At 34.5% G+C, this 24243-nt stretch overlaps 2 protein-coding genes across 6 annotated transcripts in view; one reads left to right on the top strand and one right to left on the bottom strand.

Moving 5' to 3' along the window:
* The window catches only part of aPKC (protein kinase C iota type), a 236392-nt gene that overhangs the window by 31289 nt on the left and 180860 nt on the right, over positions 1 to 24243 (bottom strand). The gene's annotated exons all lie outside the window — the stretch shown is intronic.
* LOC140435479 (uncharacterized) lies at positions 122 to 22323 on the top strand. 3 transcript variants are annotated; one of them, XM_072524214.1, is made up of 3 exons: positions 122 to 330; positions 18987 to 19113; positions 21916 to 22318. In XM_072524214.1, exons 1-3 carry the CDS (start codon positions 243 to 245, stop codon positions 22100 to 22102), a joined length of 402 nt encoding a protein of 133 aa, XP_072380315.1. In that variant the 5' UTR covers positions 122 to 242; the 3' UTR covers positions 22103 to 22318. The 3 variants fall into 3 exon arrangements, with proteins under 3 accessions (XP_072380315.1, XP_072380314.1, XP_072380316.1); XM_072524213.1 differs by lacking the exons at positions 18987 to 19113; positions 21916 to 22318 and adding exons at positions 4329 to 4455; positions 4845 to 5235 and having other exon boundaries at positions 160 to 330; XM_072524215.1 differs by lacking the exon at positions 122 to 330 and adding an exon at positions 12632 to 12860 and having other exon boundaries at positions 21916 to 22323.

Genomic DNA, 24243 nt, shown 5'->3' with positions numbered 1-24243 from the left:
TCAAATATCAATATTTGTTTTAGCACGTACGTAACTTTTCGTTTCATTTGGATTTGACCAATACTAAAAATAGAAGGTATAAATATATTATTATATTAATCATTCTCTAAAGTAGGGACAAACCGTACTAAATCATATTCCCAAAACAAATTAAATACAAACACCTCTGCGTGTATTTTCAGTTTTCAGTCAGTCAAGAATTCTCAGTCGATCGACGATAGTGCATGTAGAAATAAACCAAGATGAAAACTATTTTGAGTTTGTATTTGTGTGTTATTTTTGTTAGTGTAAATGCGTGGGTGGCTGTTATACCAGCTGATCCAGCAACCGGTAAGTAATTATTAATTAAATAGGCCCTAAAAGAATACAGCTAAATTAATTATCATCTGCGGTGACTTGCTCTTCGGACTTACCATATACGGAAAATCAAGTTTGCCCGCGCGAATTGGTACTATCCTTTTACAGAAGCCGACGAAGGTTACTGTATTCAAACAAATGCGAGTTGAATCAAGATCTTGTGTAAGTAAACACGATGTGCTCTTAAAGAGTTTGTCCTAAACAATTGTCATTCAGAAGATGTTTATAGCAGATGAAAAGTGTGCTTTAAAAGGCAACAATATTTTATGTCTACAAGATTGTTAAAATAAAATATTTTAAAGTGTTATTATGCTCTTTTAGCGTTGAATAGGCATTATTTGCCATTTTTCCAATATACAGGGTGGCGCACCGAAAATGAAACAGATGCATTTACTGGCAGATGATTCCTTTTAAAAAAAAAACGCTTGGACCCGTCGATTTTGTTATCGAGGGGGAAACAAAATTGGCATAAAATCACATTAACATTTGCAGCCCCCTAAGCGGGGGTGGCACCATCCCTAAAATCTTAAATGGAAAGGGGGGTCGAATGATCCATCATTTAAAAGGTCTTTCAACTCTCTTTACAATGATGTAAAATTCATGTACTTCAATTCAGTAGTTTTGGAGATTTATTGATTTAAAGTTTAAATACATCATCGTAAGAGGAGATCAATACATAGCAGCAAAGTTGATAAAAAATAAAGAATGAACTGACCTGTCAGCCTAGTAAATGTTGAAAATGACCACCATTACTTTCCATGCAATAATAAAGATTTTGCTGAAAACGTTGCCGGACATTTTGCAATATTTGAGGAGTAATTTGATGGCACTCATTCGCAATTCTTTGTCGTAAATCTTCTAAGGATGTTGGCTGAGTAGCATAGATTTTGCTTTTTAAGTAACCCCACAAAAAGAAATCCAAAGGTGATAAATCTGGCGATCTTGGGGGCCATTCAACGACACCTCTTCTACCAATCCATTGACCTGGAAAGGTCTGATCTAAATAATGCCGAACTCTTAATGCGTAATGTGGTGGGGCACCATCCTGTTGGAACATCAACATATTCTCAACGTATCGACCATCATTCTGATTTTCAATTATATCTGTTAGCGCAGGATCTATGGCATTTTGCAGTAATTCCAAATACATTTCACCAGTCAAATTTCCAGGTAAGAAAAAAGGACCAACCAAATGATCGCCAAAAATGCCAGCCCAAACATTTAATTTTTGTGGCTGCTGTGTGTGTACCTCATGGTAAATTCTGGGATTAGAGTCCGACCAATATCGACAATTATGACGATTTACTTCGCCATTTAAAAAAAAGGAACATTCGTCGGAAAAGCAAATGTTAAATAAAAATTGTTCATCGTTTGTAATTCGTTCACTCATAACTTCACAAAATTCTAATCGCTTATCAAAATCGTCTTCATTAAGTTCTTGTACAAGGTGAATTTTATACGGATGAAAATTATGGGCCTTTAGAATCCGTTGGATAGTACGTCAACTAACACCACACGAAGTTTGCAATTTGCTGGTACTTAATGTAGGATCTACAATAACTTGCCCTAAAACCCCCACTTCTGTTGCTTCGTTCCTTATAGGATTTTCAATATTACGTTTTTTATTGGCGACTGATCCAGTTTCCCGAAATTTAGCTACAAGTTCTAGAACATATTTTCGGTGCACATTATTGTTCTCATGTCGCTCATTAAAAATTTGTGCTGTTCTATTAGCGCACTGATTATTTCCGAAAAATATTTCAATAATTTCAACCCTTTCTGCCGTGGAATATACCATGGTTAATTTATGTATAAAGCAATAAATGATATTTTAACAACAAAGATTGGTCAAATCAATCGCAAACTAATGTACTATTTCCTATTTAAAATAAGTACGTGGCATTCTCTACTTATCTTTCTTCAAGAAACAACTTTTTTTGTCACAAAGGACACTTCAATTGCTATTTTTATTATTAATAAACCATGGGCGTAGTAAATAAAAGCATTTACTTATCAAGAAAATGCTTTTACTCAAATTTCTTCTGAAAGAAGTACAAACTAATTTGATGTACCTATTAAAGTCTACTTTAAACTTTAAATCAATAAATCTCCAAAACTACTGAATTGAATACATGAATTTTACATCATTATAAAGGGAGTTGAAAGACCTTTCAAATAATGGATCATTCGACCCCCCTTTTCATTTAAGATTTTAGGGATGATGCCACCCCCGCTTAAGGGGCTGCAAATGTTAAAATGATTTTATGCCAATTTTGTGTCCCCCTCGAAAACAAAATCGACGGGTCCGAGCGTTTTTTCAAAAAAGGAATCATCTGCCAGTAAATGCATCTGTTTCGTTTTCGGTGCGCCACACTGTATTAACTATTGCTATAAGCATTTAGATCAGCGCCGGAGCCTTTTAAACTGGTAAAAAGTGAACAAAACAATAGTAACACGATGGAACCCATTGTAAAAGGAAGAAAATATAATAGAACTTCAAGGAAAAATAATTTACGGGCGAACTGAGATTGGGAAGTGTGAGTTTTTAAGGGTAAAAACGCATTATCACGATTTCCGGGCAAAATACCAGTTCAATAAAAAAAGTTAAATGGAAAATTGTAGATAATAAAAAAATGTACAAGTTTTGTATTTACACTTTTTTCACATATCCTCAAAGTTTATGCGATTTTTCGTTTTTTATTTTTATCTTCCACAAAAATTTTTTTTACGAAATTTAGTGAAAACTCACTTTTTTATGTCTTAAACACACTGTAATTTTTTTGATTTAAAATACCTAATTATTTCCGGACAATAAATCGAAAAGTCAAAAATTAGTTAAAAATGTAATTTTCGTTATAATCAGTCGTGGCTTATTACCACCATATAAACATAGTATTTAAGTTAGACATGCCACAAGAAAACAGTTTTAGAACCTTTCGCCTTAAAGTTGTAAATACAACTCAGTGCTTAAATATCGGTTAGTTACGCCTGTAATACACTAAAATTGGTTAGTTCTGTCATTGAATATTTTCAATCATAGACGGGAGAGATTTTTGTTTTGGTTCAGAGCAGTGGCTATACCGTTCTGAGGAGACCTAAAGAGGTCGAAATACGTATAAGCGGCTGTCGCTGCCCTGTATCGAAATAAACATCTAATACCGTTATGTTTTATTACTTACTTCGTTTGGAGTACCAGAAACTGAATTCACTACGAATTTTGACCATGATGAACGGCATGTGGAATGCAATTTTAGATTTCCTTGCCGAGTAATTTATCCAGCTGTTTGTTTCGCAAGTTTTAGGAAACACAAGGGTAAAAATTTGAATTCGGTTTCGCTAGGTAGAAATCGTTTGATTTCTCTTTTTGTTTTTAGATGGCGTAGTTACGTCCGTATATAGTTATTTTGATAACTATTGTCTAGGACGGGAGAGATTTTTGTTTTGGTTCAGAGCAGTGACTATACCGTTCTGAGGAGACCTAAAGAGGTCGAAATACGTATAAGCGGCTGTCGCTGCCCTGTATCGAAACAAAAATCTAATACCGTCATTATGTTTTATTACTTACTTCGTTTGGAGTACCAGAAACTGAATTCACTACGAATTTTGACCAGGATGAACGGCATGTGGAATGCAATTTTAGATTCCTTTGCCGAGTAATTTATCCAGCTGTTTGTTTCGCAAGTTTTAGGAAACACAGTGGTAAAAATTTGAATTCGGTTTCGCTAGGTAGAAATCGTTTGATTTCTCTTTTTGTTTTTAGATGGCGTAGTTACGTCCGGATATAGTTATTTTGATAACTATTGTCTAGGACGGGAGAGATTTTTGTTTTGGTTCAGAGCAGTGGCTCTACCGTTCTGAGGAGACCTAAAGAGGTCGAAATACGTATAAGCGGCTGTCGCTGCCCGTATCGAAACAAAAATCTAATACCGTCATTATATTTTCAATAATATTTAAAGCGTTTCATTTACTAGCACATCTTGGAGATTGCTACATAAACGAAAATAATCTCGGGGCCTTTACAGCAGGAGAGGAAAAAAGAATTGAAGGACAGTGTGCTATAGCAACTTGTTATGCCGGAGGTGATATTGGATTGACAGGGTAAGATCTAGTATTAAAACAAACAATTTAACTCATATCGCCTTATAAACCTCATTACTAATAAAATTCTTATAATTTCCAAAAATTTAGAAATTTAAAACAAATTAATAAAACGAAGTTAACGTGCAACTAAGCGTCTACATATTCCAAAGAATGAAAATCAGGATGGATATTTCCCATTCTACAGAAAAGCCACCCGTTATAGTAAAATACGCCAAAAAATGCAATCTATTAAATTTCCACTAATATCCTTAATTTCTTTCATCATAACACGCATCTAGATCTTCCTTCCCCATTCTTAGATGTGGAAATTTTTAAAATTTATCATATTATTTGTATTAATAACTTTCCTTCAGAGTTATATAATACAAGTACATATTTATTTTCAGATGTGGAACTGTACATGTAGAACCTCCGTTAAGAGTCATCCCTGGGGACTTGTCAAAACCATTTCCAGATTGCTGTTATGAAATAGTTGGCCCTGCTAATCATACTGAAGTAAATCCAGAAGACTGCAATCCTGACATTCGTAATTCCATTTTTGCCAGTATAGATCTGCCCAATACACAATCGAATGCAAAATGAACCACATATTACAGAATACGCATCAAATAATCATGTGCTGAAATATTAACCATTGAAACTAACTAAGTACTACCAAAAGAGCCGATCGAAACACAAGAATGAAAAAAATATAAATACGGAAGATCCTGCTTATGATAATAAAATATTTCTGATTCAATTTAGCAATTTTGAAAAAAGAAAATATGTTAAAAACAACTTGTGTTTCATTTTAGACTTTTACCGCCTCAATTAGATATAATAGATAGAAAAATAGATTTCATATTGTAGTTCCTATTCAATTGACTACTCACAAGAAATATTTGAAATCTTGTACTTATAGATCAATATTAATATTCTAAACACATACGAGGTTTGTCTTTTTGGTTTTGCGTACAGCCGCTTAGAGGGAGCCACCAATAAAACCTTCCGATACAAATGTAACCTCAATCTTTTGTTGACATAAATCGAGATTTTCATTGCGATACAGCAAGTCCTGTAGATGCAGTGAATTTTTGAAACTAGCAAATTAGCTGAGAAAATTTTCGAGAAATAACTTTTAACAATTTTCAGAGAGGATTATCCTAAAATCGATGTCTCGCTGAAATGGTTTCTGTGTTTGGGAATGAAACATTACACGTCAACTATTTCTGTCCACCCAAAACAGCAGTTACACAGCAAAACATTGATGCGGTTCGTCAGCTAATTATTAAGGATGACCGCCGTGTAACTTACCGGGAGATAGAGATAGAAGTTGGTTTCCTTATTTGCTCACAGACGAGCAAAAATCAGTTCCGAGTTCATTTGTGTCGAAAAACATTGAAATAGTCCAACAAAGAAAGCTCAAAAAATGTTTATAGTATTGTTAGTGGCGATCAATCTTGGATTTACTCCTACGAACCAGAAAATATACACCAATCCGCTGTGTGGGTATTTCACGATGAGAAAAAACCAACAAAAGTGATCCGTTCTCGAATTGTGTCAAAGAAAATGGTGCAACTTTTGTGTAGAAATATCACTACAGCAGTATTAGCTTATTATATTATGTTAAATACCTTTCCTATGTTAACAACTAATTGTTTAGACTTAAAGTAACACCTGTTTGTGATGTGCTAAATAGAAATTGTCATACATAAAATATAGTATGCAACTCGTAATCAACATATACAGTTGGTTCCTAAAAAAAGGATACGACTCTATCTTATATACTCTTTATAAAATGCAGGAATTCAAAATAATATCAAAAGTTAGACCTTAATAATTATTACAATTTATGAATTCACATATATGTAATTAATTGTTTGTTGTTTGTTTGTTTATTTTATTATTTGTCTGTCATAATAAATATAATATAATGTCAGACCAATCAAAATACAATGCTCAAAATGATCAAATCTTTCTAAGAGTAGTATTTTTTAGGAAACAGCTGTACATTTTTAAATCAAAATTTTTAAACGCGTCTTCTTCGCCAACATATAGTTTCATTCTTACCAGAGACCGGAAGTGCAATACCAATCGTTACGATTAACTTTCTACATTTGTCCTGTATTAATATATATATATATATATATATATATATATATATATATATATATATATATATATATATATATATATATATACTTTAAAATTACATTAACTCTAAAACTGTGTATTAGATGTTCTTTCTGAATATATCTGACAGATTTTAATGTTGGATATTCGATGGTCCTATTCGGAGTATAAAAAAACGGTCGACTTTTATCCCGCGCGGATGCACACCTGTGTACCTTTACGAAGAGAGATGTACATAAACCTATAAGTTGATCGTAATCCATGTCTGCAAAGTATGTTGTCGACTTTTGTAAACATGGCCAGGGGAAATTGTAGCCTGATGGCTATTGAAGGACCGTCTATGACCAACATATATTCTTACCAGAGACCGGATGTACAATAACAACTTTAAAAAATAAATTACTTGTTCGCCGTAGATAAAATATAGTAGGTAATAATAGTAGGTATAATATCTTTCAGTATAACCACGTTACAGGTTTATTATACCACTATACAAACCAGAAAACTGGAATACCTAGGCCACGTGATGAGGGGACCAACATATGAAATTTTGAGACTCGTCATACAAGGAAAGATTCAAGGAAGAAGATCTGTTGGCCGAAGGCAGAACTCATGGTTGAAGAATCTACGTGATTGGTATCAATTCAGATCGACTGATTTATTTAGAGCAGCAAACTCAAAAATAAAAATAGCCATTATGATTGCCAACCTCCGTTCAGGAAAACGGCACTCTAAGAAGAGAGGTTTATTATATGTCAAAAAGAAGTATGTCAATGAAATCGTATATACAGTGCACTCTGTATGTTTTTATAAACATGATCAAGGGAAATTGTTGCTTGATGGCTATCGAAGAACCGTCTATGACCAACATATATTCTTACCGGAGACCGGAAGTACAACGTCAGCTTTTTTTAGTCGTGTTCGTCGTAGATAAAATATAGTATGTAACATATAATTAATCTTATGCTTTTACATCGACAATACCCTATGATAAACGCTTTTTTTATGTCAACAATTCCATTTTTTGCTGAAGTGCAGTGACCCATCCCTACTTATCCCTATCCCTAAGAATGTTGGTTATCCTCATCCCTAATAATGTTATTTATCCCATCCCTAATATTGCTATTTTATGATGTAATGGCCGCTGATTTTTCTATATCGTTTCATTCTATTCACTAAAATTCTTCTCAGCGAAACCTCATACGAAAGATCATACGTCATAGTGTCTTTTTCATCAAAGGATGCCTCTTTTCCCACGGTCCGAAAATTTTTTACAGACACAAGTGCCCCAAACTCTGCTTTGGTCATGGGGCAACAATTGCTTAAGAAGATCGCATAAAATCACGATACTATGCTATACCGATGATGAAGTATTAATTGCTGAAAACAAAGATGACCTACAAAGGCAGCTCCACACCTTGAATATCACAGCAAACAAACTTAATATGAGAATATCAGTAGAAAAAACTAAACGTATAGTGATCAGTAAAGAGCCGCGTATATAGACGGCAAAATTGTAGAACAAGTAATGAAATTCAATTACCTAGGAGTAGAGAGCACTAGTGATAGGGATATAAGAACATAGACCACAAGGCAAGCATCAAAAGCGGTAAGAGTAAGTGGTTACCTCCGAGAAACCAAATGGAGAAACAAATATCTGACCGCGGAAAGCAAAATGAAAGTATACATGACAACAGTAAGATCAATCCTAACATATGCAGCGGAGACAAGGACCGATACAAGAAAGACGAAACAACAAATCAACAATATCGAAATGAAAGTATTAAGATCAATAGTGGGCATATCATTAAGAGACATACAAACCAACAGAAGAATACGCGAACAATGCAAAATTCAAAATATTAACAGGAGGATAAAAACAAGAAAAAAAAAAACTGAACGAACATGTAAACCGAATGGCACCAGATAGATTAGCGAACATCTGTAAAAACAACAAGCCGTATAGCAGAAGACCCGTTGGAAGACCGTCAAAAAGGTGGAAATATAATGTACAGTCAACAACGACTGAAACAGAATAAGAGGCAGACAAACAGGAGTAATCCTAGTCGCACGAAGAAGAAGAAGAAGATCGAAGAACGGTTACTTCTGATTGGTATATAATCGTTTGTTTACCAGAAGCTATGGCGAAACTTCGAAAAGCAACACACAACGTCAAGTCATCCTACATCACGACAATTCAAGTGTCCAATTTGGAGCTTCAAAACATCAAATTGTTAAACCATCCACCGTATAGTGCCGACCTAAGTCCCAACGACTTTCTCACGTTCCCAAAGATCAAGAATTCAATGCGTGGACAGCGATTCCAGTCGCCAGAAGAACCCATTACACCAGCAATTTTGCAGGTGTCAACTGGAGACTGGAATAACTGTTTTACCAATTGGTTTGAACGTATACAAACGTATTGAAAAGCAATAAAGTACTTTAAGTCTATATATTTTTTGTCTTTATGACTATATGCAAAACTAATAAGACAACCCTCGTATTTTGTTACCGCAACGTCTATGGAAAAATAGAACAGCATAAATAAAAGATCACCAAACTAAAAAAGAACAAGAAATATCTAATAAACAACGGTTACAGAGAATAACTGGTGGATATCGTCAAAAAGTGAATATGGGACAGACAGGTAAACCTTTAAAACGTGTAAATTAGACCATAGAGTAACTTGCCATAAAAATATTGTCTACCTAAATCCAAATTCCAGAAAAAAATCATTCACTTAAAGGATATCACAATCAATAATATTTTTCCTTTTCACTCCATATTCATAAATCAAAATGATCAATTGTTTTGGTTCTGATTTTACAAATGTACGAATGTCGGAATCTAAAAATAAACGTCGATGTGTAACATTTTTTCTGGCGTTCAAAGTTATTTTCAAAAGAAAACAGCATATGTTCTATTTTGGTACAAGTTCAAAGTTGCAGAAAAATAATCTTAGCGAAATTTTCAAATAAAAATAATATATGAACAACACTTAACGCATTATGTCCCGCAACAAATAACAAATGTTCGACTTTATTTATTCCAATCAATTCTACGCCTATTTTATCTCGGGACTCATTCTTTTAAAATTTCAAAGATCTTAGTTGGCGCTAAAGCTCACATCAGTAGAATACGGTAGCTGCGGAGGGAACTCGAGTTGAAAATCATGTACATTTATTACCGTTGTGATCAACTTCTGATACGAAGCATTCTTATAGTCAAAGAGCATTTTTTTCATGATTTGTGACCGTTTATTCGCAGTTATTTCCTTCAAATGTACTAATAACGCTTGTTAATTTTCACTATCGATGGATCATCATCAGTACAACTTGTATTTTGAAAAGGAAGTCCAAACTTAAAGTAGAAACGTCACTACAATAATTCTAATTGTACAATTTTGGTTAATTCTCAATATAAATAGTGAGCTAAGAAAGTATATCTGCAGTAACCACGCAGTAATATCCTTGTTCTGTCTATTCCTTTATCTGGACTCGGCCAATATTTCTCTGGTTATTTTATACAGTGCTAGTCAAAAGTCAGTAAAATTGTAGTTTCGCATTTAATTAATAAATATTAAAACCTCCGCCTCTGGTTAGTTGTCAAAAAGTTGACGTTTTTCAATTCTCTAATTGTTTTTACTTCAACGTCAACTTTTTTGATATTTAACCAGAGGCGAACGTTAGAATATTTATTAATTAAATGCGAAACTACAATTATTTTAATATACCTATTTAATCATACTAATTTTGTTAGGATTAAAGATGATTTTGACGAATAAATTAAATAAATACTAAAATTCTAGTTTGGCGTTTAATTAATAAAAATTCTAAAGTGCGCCTTTGGTTATTTGTCAAGAAGTTGACGTTTGTCAATTCTCTAGTTGTTTTTAGTTTGCAAAAGCGTTTATAGCTCAATATGTAGTTTCTGTTTCTGCTTACTTTAGTCAATTCTCTAGTTATTTTTAGTTTGCAAAAGCGTTTATACCTGAATATTTAGTTTGTGTTTCTGCTTAGTTTAGTCAATTCAAGTTTAGTTAAGTTGTTTTTAGTTAGTTGTTCTTGTTTAATTATTGTTTACCGAGACGTTTAAATTTTTACAAAGGCAGAATGGTACGTACTGTAGCCGACAAAGTAGCAGCTGTCCTTTGAATGAGAGGTACCCCGATCGCCCTACATCGAGAGTTTTTGAGGAAGCTTCTTCGGAAGTTTAAACAAACAGGTAGTGTTCAAGATGTCAAACGATCTGGTAGATCAACAATTAGTGATGACAAAAAAATTGACAGAATTTCAGAAATGGTAGTGAACCCTACTTCTTCTATAGACTAAGTTGCATCTATCTATGGAATCAGTCAAAAGACAGTACACCGAGTGTTATCTGAAAACAAATTTCATTCATACAAATTAAACATTGTGCACCAACTTTCAGATGATGATCCTGACCGAAGACTAGAATTCTGTGAAAATATGTCCAATAAAATTAACCAACAGCCTTACTACATCAAAACAATTTGTTTTAGTGACGAAGGTACTTTTTCTCACAATGGAAATGTTAAAACACACAATGTGAGGTATTGGAGTGACACAAATCTTCACGTCTTTCATGAAACACATACTCAATTAAAAAAAAAAAAAGTTTGGGCAGGTATTTTGGGAAACCACATAGTTAGGCCTGTTTTTCTCAATACTAACTTAACCGGTGCAGTGTATCTGGAGATGTTACAAAATGCAATTGAACCGTTAATACTTGAAATTCTGGAGGATAATCCAAATGAATTCGGCTACTTTGAAATAACGTTTCAACAAGATGGTGCTCCTGCACACCATTATGGTGCAGTAAGACGTTAGCTAGATGAGGAATATCGTGGTAGATGGATTGGACGACGAGGTACGATAGAATGGCCAGCTCGGTCACCGGACCTCACACCATTAGATTTTTTTCTGTGGGGATACTTGAAATCTAAAGTTTACGCTACAGCAACCGACAATATTGACATTTTGAAACAACGAATTGTTGAAGAATGTAGGGCAATTTCCCCCGACAACTTTGAACGAGTACGGCAAGAGTTTAGAAATAGGAAGTAGATGGAGCACATTTTGAACACCTGCTATAAGAACTGGTTGTTAAATATTTATTAAAAGAGAAGCTTAAACTCAAACAAAATTATTATGACTGAATAGGTATTTTCAATACCTTTCAAACGGGGTTCAAATTTCACTATTATAGCAATAACCGATCAGAAAATACGAGGGGGGAACGACTTTCGACTAGCACTGTATAAGTAATCTCGCAATCTATTAATCGCATCCTGCCACAGTCTCTAGACTCTACGATCGCCTGATCTATCACTATTTGAATTTTTTCTAGAGTACAGTGAAAGCACAATTAGTGTTATAATGTATTTTGAAAGATCATTAGACGAATTAAATTATTTATTAAACAACACGGACGTAATTTTCAAGATTTGATAGGAAGATATACCTATTTGCAAGTTTTTACTTGGATATTTAATAAATTTATAGTTAGATTTTCATTGAATTGGTGGTTTATTGCTACAATGTCTACAAGAAGAGGATGCTTTGGATAGAGAAGGTCAGCGAAGAATGACGTGAATGAATGCATCAATTACAAGAATATTATATATTATTCAGAAAAAATCTAAACATTTAAAAATGCATGTCCTTCAAATTTATCCTCGTAAACCGCGTTGATGATTATTGTTGGTGAATAAAAAACTATTTACTGTTTTTTTACTGTCAATTAATCTGAAAATTAAATTTATGAAAAAATTTATGACACATTTTATTTGAATACTTACTAGCCCCATCTTTAACGCTGTCAGACGTTAATTTAAGATACATAACTATCAATTAAAATAAAAAATATGCATAAATCATTGGTATGTCTTAAAATAGAATTGCAGTGATTATTCATATTTACATAGTGGTTTGAACGATCGTCCACAATTATTTCCTTTTTTCAGCGAAGCCGCGACACCTACATAAGATGTAATCTAGTATACACTGACGCATACCATCACAACAAGCATTTAAGTTAAAAATCAGTCCCTAATAAATAATTAGCAGAAATACTGATTCTATGAAAAATGTGTCAACTTTTAAAGACAGCAAATTCTTATATTTGTTTCGACATTTCTTAGTCTTCGTTAGTATTTCATCGAATTAAGTTATAACAAGTTAGAATGAATATTTATATTTTGTTATTGGGTGCTGTTTGCGTACGAGTGAAGGCATGGGTCGCAATTATTAATGCTGATCCGAAAACAAGTATGTAAATATGTTTCTTTATTAGACTTCAATAAATTTATTATTTTATTAAATGATCGCAATAAAATAAATCTATAGAAAAAATCGATGATGAGAAATTGCAAAATGATTATTACAATATCGTTTGAGTTTTTAAAAAGAATAATAAGCAGGAACACTTAAATCTCATCTCCAAAAAATATAATGCTTTTGTTGGACCCTTTTCATCGCCAATTGGAACATGTTACCCAACCTGGAAAATATTGCAAAATGCGTTGTTTTGTTTATTGCAGAAATAAGATGGTGTTTGTTGAGAATTATATGGACAAAAATTTCAACAATTTTTGTATTATTTTGTTTTTTAATAAAATGTTGTTGTTAAAAGAATTATATGTTTCTATTTTTTGGCGTATCATTTTTGGATTATAACAACTATGTTAATTTCAACGACTCATTCCTTTTTTAGGAAATTTGATCAGTTTTTTTTTTGTAAATGCTCTTATACATATAGTTTACCACATTTTGTTGAGTTTAAAATTTACTGTACTAGAAGCAGTTCAAGTAAATTCATTCTGTTAGGGCTTCAGACAGTCAAATGAGATTTGACTTTGGTTGACCTTGTTAATAAATTTTTTTGTTACATTACTGACAAATGCATCATTCTCAGCATATTCTACAGATTATATTACAGCCTCACTTACATATTCATGATTCATTTCTGCCCACGATTGTCTAAAATTCGATTTTCTGAGCCACGTTTCCTTCTTCATAGTCATAGTCCCATCTTAAATTTGGATGTCTTCTTGGTCTCTTGATGCCTCTGGGATACCACAGTGTAATTCTAGTGGACCACCTATTATCAGTTCTTCTCGCTAAATGTCCCATCCACGAATGATCGAATGCTTTTTTCTTCAGGTGGATTGGCATCTTCGATTTGAATATACCTGCATTTCTACCAAAAGATGTCCAAGCTAGTTTTATTCTTTTGTTGATTTTTGGAAGTAATGTGCCAGATTTATGTATTAATCGTCCCAGGTATACATACTAGTCTACTGTCTCAAGTGCAGTGTTGTTTATTATTACATCTTGGACATCCAATAGCTCGTTATACATGATTTTTGTCTTTGTCAAATCCATTTTTAGGCCAACTTTATTGCTAGCTGAATTTAAGTCGCTGATAAGTTCTTGTAGTTCTGCAAGATTATTAGCAATCAGAACGATGTCGTATGCAAATCTTAGATGGTTGAGGTATTTTCCATCAATGGATATTCCTTTGTTCTGCCAGTTCATTTTGCTGAATATATTTTCTAGAGTTGCAGTGAAGAGCTGTGGTGATATTGCGTCTCCTTGTCGAACGCCTCTGGTAGTGGAAATTCTGGAGTGTTTTCATAAATTTTTACCCTAGCGTTTCATTGTCTGTATATGTTTGAGAAAGTTTCTATGTACGGTTTGTCAATGCCTTGGTTGGTCAAAGCTTCTATTACTGCCTTGGGATATATAAAATCGAAAGCCATCTCGAAATATATGAAGGTTAGTGATATTTCATATTCTTTAGCTCTACTCATTGTATGAACATGATCCATGGTATTGAATCCACTTCTGCCAACTAGCTTGTTCTCTCGGCTGTGCAGCATCTAATGCGTTTGCTAATCTGTTTTTGATGATCTTTGTGAATATCTTATATATGATTGGTATATATAGACTTATAGTTCTGTAGTTTTTGATATCCTCTTTGCTTCTTCTTCTTCTTCACGTGCCCCATCCCTAAGGACATTGGCGATCATCATGGCCCATTTGACTCTATCTGCAGCCGTTCTGAAAAGTTCTATTGACGTTTTCCTACTCCATTGTCTCAGATTCTTCAGCTAGGACGTGCATCTTCTCCCCGGACCTCTTTTGCCTTCCACCTTCCCTTGTATGACCAGCCGCATCAATTCGTGTTTCTCGTTTCTTAATATGTGACTAAAGTAGCTCATTTTTCTTTTCTTCATAGTGTTGAGTATTTCTTTATCTTTTTTCATTCTTCGTAGCGTTTTCGCATTTGATATGTGTTGTGTCCAAGATATTTTTCACATTCTTCGATAACACCACATTTCAAAGTTAATGAGTTTTTTCTCTGTCGCCTCTGTAATTGTCCAGGCCTCAACTCCATACAACAGGACAGCGAACACGTAGCATCTCAATACTCTAGTTCTAATTTCAATGTTGAGTTTTCCATTGCATAATATTACTTTCATCTTATTAAAAGCACTTCTAGCTATATCAATACGCCGTTTTATTTCCGTACTTCTATCGCATTCTTCATTTAGTTCGCAACCTAAGTACTGATATCTGTGCACCCTGCCTAAAAGTTTTCCTTTAGCATAAACACTGTCTTCCTCAATCTTGTTCTTGCTTACCACCATGATTTTTGTTTTATTTGTATTCAATGCCATTCCATACCTTTCGCAGTATTGGGTAATGCGATCAACCAAGATCTGTAGTCCTTCTCTGCTGTCCGCAAGGAGTCATCTAAGATCATATTAATAAATATGCTTTCATTTACGTCTTCTAATGCCTCTTTAAACAATTCTTCTGAATACATATTAAAAAGTAAAGGGGAAAGCACACATCCTTGTCTTACTCCACGATTTATAGGTATTTCTTTCGATTTTTGTTGGTCTGTTCGTATTATGGATTTCTGATATCGGTATAGATTGGCAATGATTCTCACGTGCTCTCTTTGCTACCTTTCTTATGAATGAGAATTATATTTGCTGTATTCCAGTGGTCTGGTATGCATCTCGATCTTAGGCAGTTCGTAAATATGCCTGCTAAGATTTTCCAGGTTTTATTGCCAGCGTATTTAAGCAGTTCCACTGTTATACCATCTATTCCAGCTGCTTTACCGCTTTTCATTTTTGCAATTGTCGATTCTACTTCTTCCGGGAGGACTTCTGGTACATCTTCGTGGTTACTGATTACTTCTTCAAGTGTGTCAGGGGCTTTGTATAGTTCGCTGTAGAATTTACTTACGAGTTGTATTATTTCATTTCTGTCTGTAATTCTGGTGTTTTCGTTTGTTAGACCAACGATTTGCTTCTTCCCAATGATTATTGCTTTTCTTGTTTTCTTATAGTTTAGCCTGTTTTCGATTGCATTTTCTACCAGTCTTTCATTGTATTTTCTTATCTGTCTTTGAATCGATGAGACCTGATCGATGAGAAAAGAAAACTTAGGAAAAAGTGGCAAAACACACACGCTCCTATTGACAAACAAAATTTAAACAGAATTACCAGAAGACTTAAAAATCTATTAAAAGAAGAGAAAAACAGGGGGATCCAAACTTGCTTAGAAAATTTGACTCCATCCAAAGACACCAATTATTCTCTATGGAAGGCGACGAGAAAGGTAAAAGGTCCACAAGACGCCATACCTCCTCTAAAAAATGTCAAAGGTAAATTGGCAAGAACAGACACAGAAAAATCTGAGACATTCGCTGAACATCATTCTACAGTATTTAGTCCATTTAACAGAGTAGTGCCATTAGAACAAGAAGAACCATTTAATTCTTTTCTTGAGGCTCCATATCAAATGGATCTACCTATCACCAAGTTTAATATTAAAGAAGTAAAACAGATAATAAAGAATGAGATACAACCCAATAAGGCTCCGGGATTCGACCTCATAACGGGTAAGATCCTCCAGGAACTAACCAATGACTGTTACAGAATAATCACTATGATCTTCAATGCTATGCTTAGTCTGCATTACTTCCCTCTGCAATGGAAAGTGGCACAGATTATACTCATTCAAAAACCTGGTAAAGATCCAAAAGATGTCAACTCATACCGACCGATTAGTCTACTCCCAGTCATCTCTAAGGTCTTCGAAAAACTTCTACTACGAAAAATCAAACCAATATTGGACGAAAAGTGTCTCATACCTGACCATCAATTCGGTTTTCGTAACCAACATGGTACAATAGAACAAGTTCACAGACTATACACAACAATAAGAAGTAGTCTCGAGAACAAGCAATATTGTACTGCAGCCTTTTTAGACGCCTCTCAAGCTTTTGACAAGGTGTGGCATACAGGACTTCTGTACAAATTAAAGAAAAATTTACCTTACCCTTACTTTAAACTGCTTCAATCATACCTTACAGAAAGGAGATATCTGGTAAAATATAGTGAAGCCTATACAAAACTCTACCCCATCCTATCTGGTGTACCTCAGGGTAGTGTGCTCGGACCGATTCTGTACCTGGTATATACGGCTGACTTGCCAATAAGCAATAACCTAACGCTTGCAACATTCGCAGATGATACTGCTTTCTTGGCCTCTCATAGCAACCCAATAATAGCATCAGAGAGACTGCAACTACATCTGAACAAAACAAATGAATGGCTTAAACTCTGGAGAATTAGAGTAAACCCCTCAAAATCTACACAAATTACATTCACTCTAAGAAGAGGTACATGTCCACAAGTTAACCTCAATGGACATCCTTTGCCCCAAAAGCATGACGTAAAATACTTAGGTATTCACCTTGACAAACGTCTAACTTGGACCAAACATATATGGACGAAAAGGCTTCAATTGGGAATTTTATACAGAAAACTTTACTGGATGTTGGGAAAAAACTCTCACCTATCGATTGACAACAAGCTGCTGATATACAATACAATAATAAAACCCATTTGGACATATGGCTCACAGCTCTGGGGTTCAGCTAGCAAATCTAATATTATGATAATACAAAGATTCCAATCCAAAACTCTGAGAACAATCGCTAATGCACCTTGGTATATCCAGAATGATGCAATACATAGAGATCTTCAGGTACTAACAGTCTCTGAAGAGTGCAAAAAAACTTCTGAACAATATCAAAACAGGTTGCGGGTGCATCCTAATACCCTGGCACACAATCTTCTCAACAACCAACAAGCGAAGAGATTGAAGCGACATGACCCCTTGGACCTACCTCACCTATCCTGACAGAGCCTACAGCAGTGGGAGTTACGCCTTCAACAGCACCCAGCCATTGTGATCAGTGCCGCTTTTAGTGCTCGCGTATCAGTGTATGTGCGCATCCTACCGGTAAAAAGCCAATTTGTGTCGTGATGATTTGGTCACTGGACCTTACATCTCTCTGTCATGTAAAGACAAAAAATTTTACTTATTGTTTTCACTGCAAAACAGATTGTAAAAAATCTTAAATGTTAATATAAAAAAAAAAAAATCTGTCTTTCCTTAATAATTTTCCTTATTGCCTTACAAACTTCTTAGTCAGTTTCGTTCTTAGTGATTCCATTTGGTGCTATCCAAGTCCATTTTCTGTTCGACTTTTTCTTAAAGAATGTATTTGCAATTGGCATGTTTTGGTAGTGTGCAGTACCGACTCCATACTTTCCCACGACTTGTTCCTTGTTATTTCTCTTTCCCACTTTGGCATTAAAGCAACCAATTAAATATTTTAAGTGACTTTTACTGTTATTTAATGCTTCCTTTACGTTATTGTAGAGTTCCTCTATTTCTTCGTCAGTGTGAGAAATCGTTGGGGCGTATATTTGTATAATTTATATATTGTATCTCTTTGATAGTTGTAAGGTTAAGCTAGCTACTCTATCCGAGATACTAGTTATTTCTACCATTCTTTGATTCCATTTCTTGTCGATTAGGAATCCAATACCGCCTGTTCTGCCTGTTGATGTACCTCGGTAGTAGAATGTGTTTCCTGACGCTAATTCCAATAGCTCTTCATTTTTCCGTTTTGTGGTCTGTGGTATTTGTCAAGTTTGTCAACATTTTGTCTCTTCTGAACATAATAAGTTTAAAAAAGTGACAAATTAAGGAGAATTGTTTGCATCTATTAGGATCCTCTCGATTCTTCACTGATTTTAGCTAGGCGTTTATTATGTTACCCATGATTTTGGAATTTTGACGACTACCGTAATGTGTTGTAGGCTTGCAAGATCCAGCTTTTGTTATTTCGCTACCGGAAATACACACAAATATTTAGTTTCATCTGTGACTCCAACAGATAGTATGTTTAGTAGTTTTTCTTTTTAGTAGGAAAGGTCCGTAGACGTTTCGATGAAATATCATTCATTATCTATAAGTTGTGTTTGAGCTTTATGTAAATATTTTTATTTTATTTTTCAGCTCACCTTGCAGACTGTTATACAACGAGTCATAACCTTGGAGCTTTCACAGCAGGCGAGGAGAAACGAATTGAAGGAAGGTGTGCTGTGGCAATATGTGGTGCCAATGGGAATATTAGACTAAAAGGGTAAGTGTACAACGGAAAATAATTGTTATATAACCTATGGTATTATGTTAAAATGTTTTATGCGATGGTCAGATACCCAATCGCTGTCGTTCTCCGTTTATCTACTAGTTCTCTTTAAGGTCTTTACCTCGCATTACCGACTTAATTCCTTTTATCGAGGTTCTTCTTGGTCGTCTTATCTATCTTCTACATTGTCACTGCAGAATTCATTTAGATATTTTTGTTTCCGCCATTTTCTACTATTTTATGACCACCTTATCAAGTTGTTTGGCTTTTCAATGTCTTATATTACTGTATGCTTGACTCGCACTAATTTATCTATCCTCTCACTCGTCTCGAGCTTTAAGAAAATCTTTCCAAATCCATTTCTAGACTATGTTTTGCCGATATATTTAGTGTCCATGTCTAGGGATATTTTTACTAAAGTTTCTAGTTTTTACTAAAGAAAAGTTCTAAATATTTGTACTCTTTACACTGGCGTATTTCTTGTTCGATTCGTCCTCTTCTTGACTTTTGGGCCCTATCCCTGTTGCTCTCTCCCTAAACATATGTATTCCATCTTCTTTTATTTTAATTTGTAGGTAACAATGATAGTGATATTTTTGGATAACACCATTAAACAATTTTGAAATACTTTTCGAAAACTTTCAAGACTTTGTAGCTGTTATGTATGGTTCTCATGTACGCATATACTTGGGAACGTTGCACTTGGTAAACGGAACCACAAGTGACAGCTGTGACATGACAACCAGACATGGACAACACACTTAGGTTAGGGACTCCATGTGAACATGAATAATAATGTTAATTTATATATCCTTATAAAGCTTAAGGTCCAGATAACATACCTATTGAAATGATTTGGGCCCTAGATGACGTTGGAGTGGATATAATACATCAAATTTGTCAAAGAGTATGGGAGACAGGTAAATGGCCTGAGGACTGGACACAATCACTATATATTCCCATACATAAAAAGGGAGCGAAAGATTTATGTAGCAACTATCGCACAATTGCTCTAATTGCGCATTGCAGTAAGATACTCTTACACATAATTCTCGAGAGGATAAAGCCCTTTTTACTACCTAACATTGCGGAGGAACAAGCAGGTTTCTTCCCCGGACGTGGTACTAGAGAACAAATTTTAAACGTACGGCAGATTGGAGAAAAATCCAGAGAATTTAACATCACAACATATTTGTGCTTCATAGATTATAGTAAAGCTTTCGATTTGGTCAACTGGAGTAAAATGTGGCAGGTTTTGTCTGAAATGGGAGTCCCCAATCATCTGATACTGCTAATTAAAAGCCTGTACAATAACAATTATGCCAGAGTTAGAATAAATGGGGAACTAACCGATAGTTTCAGGGTCACAAAGGGCGTGAGACAAGGCTGCATACTAAGCCCAATTCTATTTAACATCTATGGTGAATGGATAATGCGGAAAGCTACTGAGGACTGGAACGGTGGCATCACCATTGGCGGGAAGAAGATTTGCAACTTGAGATATGCAGATGATACTACTATCCTCGCTAGTTCTGAAGCTGAATTGATTCACCTGCTACAACGGATAGAAGATGTAAGCTTAACGATGGGCCTTAAAATAAACAGAGATAAAACGAGAATCGTGATAATTGACAGAGCTAACAACAATCAAAATCATTTGGTCATGATAAAAAATATCGCTGTTGTAGATAAATTTGTGTACCTGGGCTCATTAATAACCAACAAAGGAGGCTGTACTGAAGAAATAAAGCGGCGGTCAGCAATCGCAAAAAGCGCTATGACAAAATTAACAAAAATTTGGAAAAGCCATGAAATAACTACCGATACAAAAATGAGACTAGTAAGAAGTCTAGTTTTTCCAGTTTTTACTTATGCATCGGAATGCTGGACCCTTACTGAGAAAGACAAAAAGAACATAGATGTGTTTGAGATGTATTGCTGGAGACGAATGCTGAGAATACCATGGGTGGCAGGAAGAACAAATGAATCCATACTGGACCAGCTAAACATAAAGAAAAGACTAAGAACACAAATATCAGAACAAATAATAAGCTATTTTGGACATGTCCTTCGAAGAAATGGTCTTGAAAAACTTACCATCCAGGGAAAAGTAGAAGGCAAAAGAAGTAGAGGTAGATCTCCCACACGATACACGGACCATATTGTTGCTACCATTGGCGCTCCATTGTCAGAATGTGCTAGAATGGCAGAAGATAGAAAAACGTGGAGGAACATTGGGAAATTTAGATAATAGCTTCATGATATCACGATACCTGCATCAGGTTAACGACTAAGAAGAAGAAGAAGATAAAGCTTAATAAAACCTATCGTAAGTAGCTTTATGTTATATTATGTCCCACAGTCCTAAAGAGGCAAACGTTACAGTAGCCACCAACTTTTTTCACTTTTTTCATTGATTCATCAATCAAGTTTTCGTGAGAGTCGTTCGTCATAATAAAATTTCATCGATTGTTTATAGAATCACTTCCCGTACCGAAACGGTTATCACTTATGACCAAATTATCTACAACTAAATGAAGTCATTAGAAATTTCATTCCGTCTTGGAGTTAATCTTCTACTTTTACTTTTCCTTGCAAACGCTTCTTCACGTTGAAGGCTTTTGTTTAATCTATGGTGGCTTGTATAATGGATCAATGGCTTCAAGCTCATCCAGCTTGATGTTCAAATTAGCAAACAAATCTAATATAGCAAAAAATAGTAGTACAAGAATTTTATGAACACTAAGATATATTTATGTTATGCCAGTTATTGATGTTGCAATATTTTTATTGTAGTTGTGGAGTTAGAAGGGCGACTTACCCTTTAAGAGTACTACCTGGAGATTTATCGAAACCATTTCCAAGATGTTGTCACAGAATAGTCGGACCTCACAACGACACCGATAGTGACAATGAACAACCTCGGAATACCGGAAATATAGTCCTAGCGAGTGCTTTTTTAAATCCTATGCAATCAAGATAACATTTCCGAAATCGATATAAAAATTACAAATGGTTTTACAGATACTAAGCATTTTATAGAAGCTGCTTTTAACATATTAATTAAATTTATGGCTGTGTTTGATTATCGTTAGTAATTGTGAGTTGTTTGACTCTAAACTGTACATTTATTTATAAAAGTTGTACCTGAAAAGGTCAAAAGTATTTAAAAAAATAAAATTTAAATAAACTGAATAAGAATTTCATTCTGCCTGGAAGAGTTACGGTTAATTCGCCCTTTTAAGAATGAGTGGCGGCGCGTGATGAGTTATTTACGAACTATATTAAAGCTAAGCCTGAGTCGTTTGAACAGCTAATTGACATTCTTCTCTATTATAGGCAATATAACAATTAAAAATCAAAATGTTACTTTCGGAGTATAAAAGTTATTACAAATGTTGTTTAACCCTCAACTGGCGTTGTGTGGTCAGGCGGACCCCCAGTACTTTTTAAATCCATGTAAAACTTGCAAATTTAGCATTTATGCCTGGCAGCGCTATCTACCTTTAAGTTGGTGCACTCGTAAGCCACTCCGATACGCACGTCAACTGTGATTCAATATTGCTCTGAATAGCCAGCGATTCATTTGGGGTCTGTGTGGGACCAAGACGCTAATAGTGTTTTGTTTCTGAAGTGGCAGGTTCATCCAAAAGAGTGTATTGCGGAGAGCCTAATTTTTATGAAAGTGTAAGGCGGTGGTATGATAAATTAAAAAGCTAGTTTAGTGATTATGAGGACTACAACTACAAAGACTTTTTCCAGAGAGTGGCCATAACTATTATTCTGAGATGAAAGATCAGGCGGACAATGCCGAAACACAAGAAAGTCAGGCTATAGGTGAAGAAGAAGAGGGGCCAGAAACAACAAATGGAAAGTTTTATTTTGGTAATAATCGATAAAAGTGGTCCGCTGTTCCGGCCAATCCAGATTTGAATATTAGAACAAAAAAACACCCGATGAAAGGACCTGCAAAATGTAGTGTAGCCAGTGATGTCATCGAGACGTAAGTTATTGTAATCATATTACCTTCGAATATCTGGGCGAATAATATGGTATGTAACCATATTACCCAATTTTGGACGAATCTGCGTCAACCATTTCATGACATGTAGTTAAGGTTAACTACCCATTTAGCAATTTAATTAAAAGAACATTTAATATTTTAATACGAACTTTCAATCAGCTACTAAGAACTCTTCACCAATAATTATTACGAACATTTAATTCTCAATAAGAACAGTTAATCATTAAACAACAGTGCGGACAAATAATTAACATAAAGCCAAGTGCGGGTTGGTTTAATTTTTATAATATAGAATTCTTGTAACCTTTTTATTATTCTTTGTTATTATCTTATTCTTGTATCCTTTTGAATTTAACTTTAATTAACTTTGTTTTATTTGTTTTTCATTTTTTTAATTTAATGTACTCGTTATCTCGAGATAAGCCCATAAACAGCAAAGAGAGATTTCTATCAGCATTAGTTGAATTTTCTTAAATATTATCAGGCTCTCTTCGCTGATAATTTAATTTGTATTTGTAGAGGTATTTCTTACGTATTCTATACGTCTCTCGTATTACATACAGCCGCCTATATAATTGTATTGTTGAATATATTCTTTTGTTTTATCAATGAATTTTATTTCTCGACTCCTAATAAGTTTCCTGATAAAATAATACCTCTGAATATTTTTTATTACATTAAGAGCGTAGGCACAAAATTTCGGGTCAATGCTTTTTAAATGCAATATTATGCAATATTATAATGCATTATTACCGAGGGCCGAAAGTACCTTAGAATAAACAAAAAGTTTTTTGAATGAGATATTTAATATAAAAAATCACACTAAATTTTTTCTTTTTTTTTTCACCCCTGTAACTTATTAAAATAAACATTATAGTAGGTTTCAGGGACTTTCGGCCCTCAGTAATAATGTATTCTTGTATTCTGCGTTTAAATTTTTCAAAAATACTTATTAGTTTTCTTAGGATTCGAAAAAAATGAATGCATTTAAAAAGCATTGGCCCGAAATTTTATGCCTACGCTCTTAAGTTATTATTATACCTTCGACCAGAAGAAAGATCAGGCTGATTTAGTTTCGTAGGTAAGTAGGTGAACGAAGT

This window comes from Diabrotica undecimpunctata, chromosome 3 (genome assembly GCF_040954645.1).
Source record: "Diabrotica undecimpunctata isolate CICGRU chromosome 3, icDiaUnde3, whole genome shotgun sequence".
Taxonomy (NCBI): Eukaryota; Metazoa; Arthropoda; class Insecta; order Coleoptera; family Chrysomelidae; genus Diabrotica; species Diabrotica undecimpunctata.
Note: the sequence above shows the minus strand (reverse complement) of the source record. Positions and strands in the feature narration are given on the sequence as shown.